This window comes from Austrofundulus limnaeus, unplaced genomic scaffold (assembly GCF_001266775.1).
Source record: "Austrofundulus limnaeus strain Quisiro unplaced genomic scaffold, Austrofundulus_limnaeus-1.0 Scaffold958, whole genome shotgun sequence".
Taxonomy (NCBI): Eukaryota; Metazoa; Chordata; class Actinopteri; order Cyprinodontiformes; family Rivulidae; genus Austrofundulus; species Austrofundulus limnaeus.
In genome coordinates, this window is record NW_013953360.1 from 106,389 (window position 1) to 107,811 (window position 1,423).

Genomic DNA, 1,423 nt, shown 5'->3' on the forward strand with positions numbered 1-1,423 from the left:
ATATATATATATATAGCAGCAGCTTCACCTCCTCCATTAACCCCATCAAAATTTGTTGCTGTTTGGATAGCTTACTTAGCTCTAATATCTGAGTCTCTGCAGCAGTTTGTGTGTTCAGAGCTTCTGAAATGRTTTTCTTCATTGAATGACATCAAGAATGTTTGTGTTTCAGAGGTCCAAACCTCAGACAAAGACCAGAACCTGAAGAACCTCCAGGACCCAGCTGTCTGTCCATGAAGAGTGATGTGTCCAAACATAAACCTCCAGACTTCAGTCCTGAACCCTCAGACACAAAGTAAGAAAACTATTTCTGAATTAAATGAAGTAAAACCAGTGATTTGATTTCAGCTTCAGTTTGTCTTCATAGCCATATCTATTTGAAAAACATTGTGGGTGTTTTTGTTTTTATCATTACGTTAAAAGAAAATCCACATTCAATTGAAATGAGTCATTTACAGTTTTTATTTACTGTTAAAAATTTTTTGCTGTTTAAATGATTCTGCATCAATAATTCAGACACCAATAGCCTGAAAGTCAGTGAGGTTCTGGTTCTGGTCTCTGATAGTTCAGGGTTTTAACAGCAGTTTTCTCCTCATCCTGGAGTCAGAGTGAAGCAGCAGCCAGAGATGTTAGAAGTGATCTGATCTACACTTCATGTTCTTCCAGTTCTTCATCAGTAAATGTCTTCAGAGGGAGGAAGAGGAGTGGTGTTTGTGATGAGGAGCAGCTGTCCTGCTGTTCTTTTTGTCAGGATGTCCTGAAGGATCCAGTCTCTACCAGCTGTGGACACTGCATCACCTCACACTGGGACCAGTCTGCTTCATCAGGACCCTCCTCCTGTCCCCAGTGTGGAGAAAGACCCGGAAGCAGAAGTGGACTTCAGACAGACAGTCAGAGCAGCTGTGTCCAAGGTAAGACATTTCTGTCAACCCGTTGTTTTAATACAGACACAGGCTGTGTCTCAATTCGTGGGTTGCAGCCAACGTCGACTGCATTCGTCGGCCACATACATCACTCCCCCACGCCATAGGCTGTCCCAATTTGTCGGTGCCTATGAGTGCAGCTGACAAATGCAGCCGACGTCTTTGAGTTTTTATGGGCTGCATCTGAGCACGCTACGCAGCCAACGGTATCCCRGAATGCATTGCACCGTGAGGAATTTTTCAGCAAATCAAAGATGGCGGATAAACTACCGACCGAAGTATTCGTCTTAAATATCAGTTTTTTAAAACCTTGCTAATGCATTAATATGTTGAATAGCATACCCAATATAAAACAAGTTTAATCATTTTGTACATTTTAAGTTTTACAGTTTAGTAAAGTTATCTCTCCCTTGGAATTACGTTTTTTCCAACGCCTTTAACTTGTGTTAATTTATATTGGTGATGAAATAACCATATTATATAAATATAATATGGTTATT

General features: G+C 40.5%; 1 protein-coding gene across 1 annotated transcript in view; it reads left to right on the plus strand.

The window, feature by feature from the left end:
• The first annotated feature begins 218 nt into the window (after nucleotides 1-218).
• LOC106533499 (NACHT, LRR and PYD domains-containing protein 12) overlaps nucleotides 219-1,423 on the plus strand; it is a 46,379-nt gene continuing 45,174 nt past the window's right edge. Inside the window, exons 1-2 of the mRNA XM_014029831.1 lie at nucleotides 219-295; nucleotides 667-911. Of these exons, the coding sequence (XP_013885285.1) occupies nucleotides 234-295; nucleotides 667-911 (307 nt within the window). The 5' untranslated portion in view covers nucleotides 219-233. The remainder of the gene's footprint in view (nucleotides 296-666; nucleotides 912-1,423) is intronic.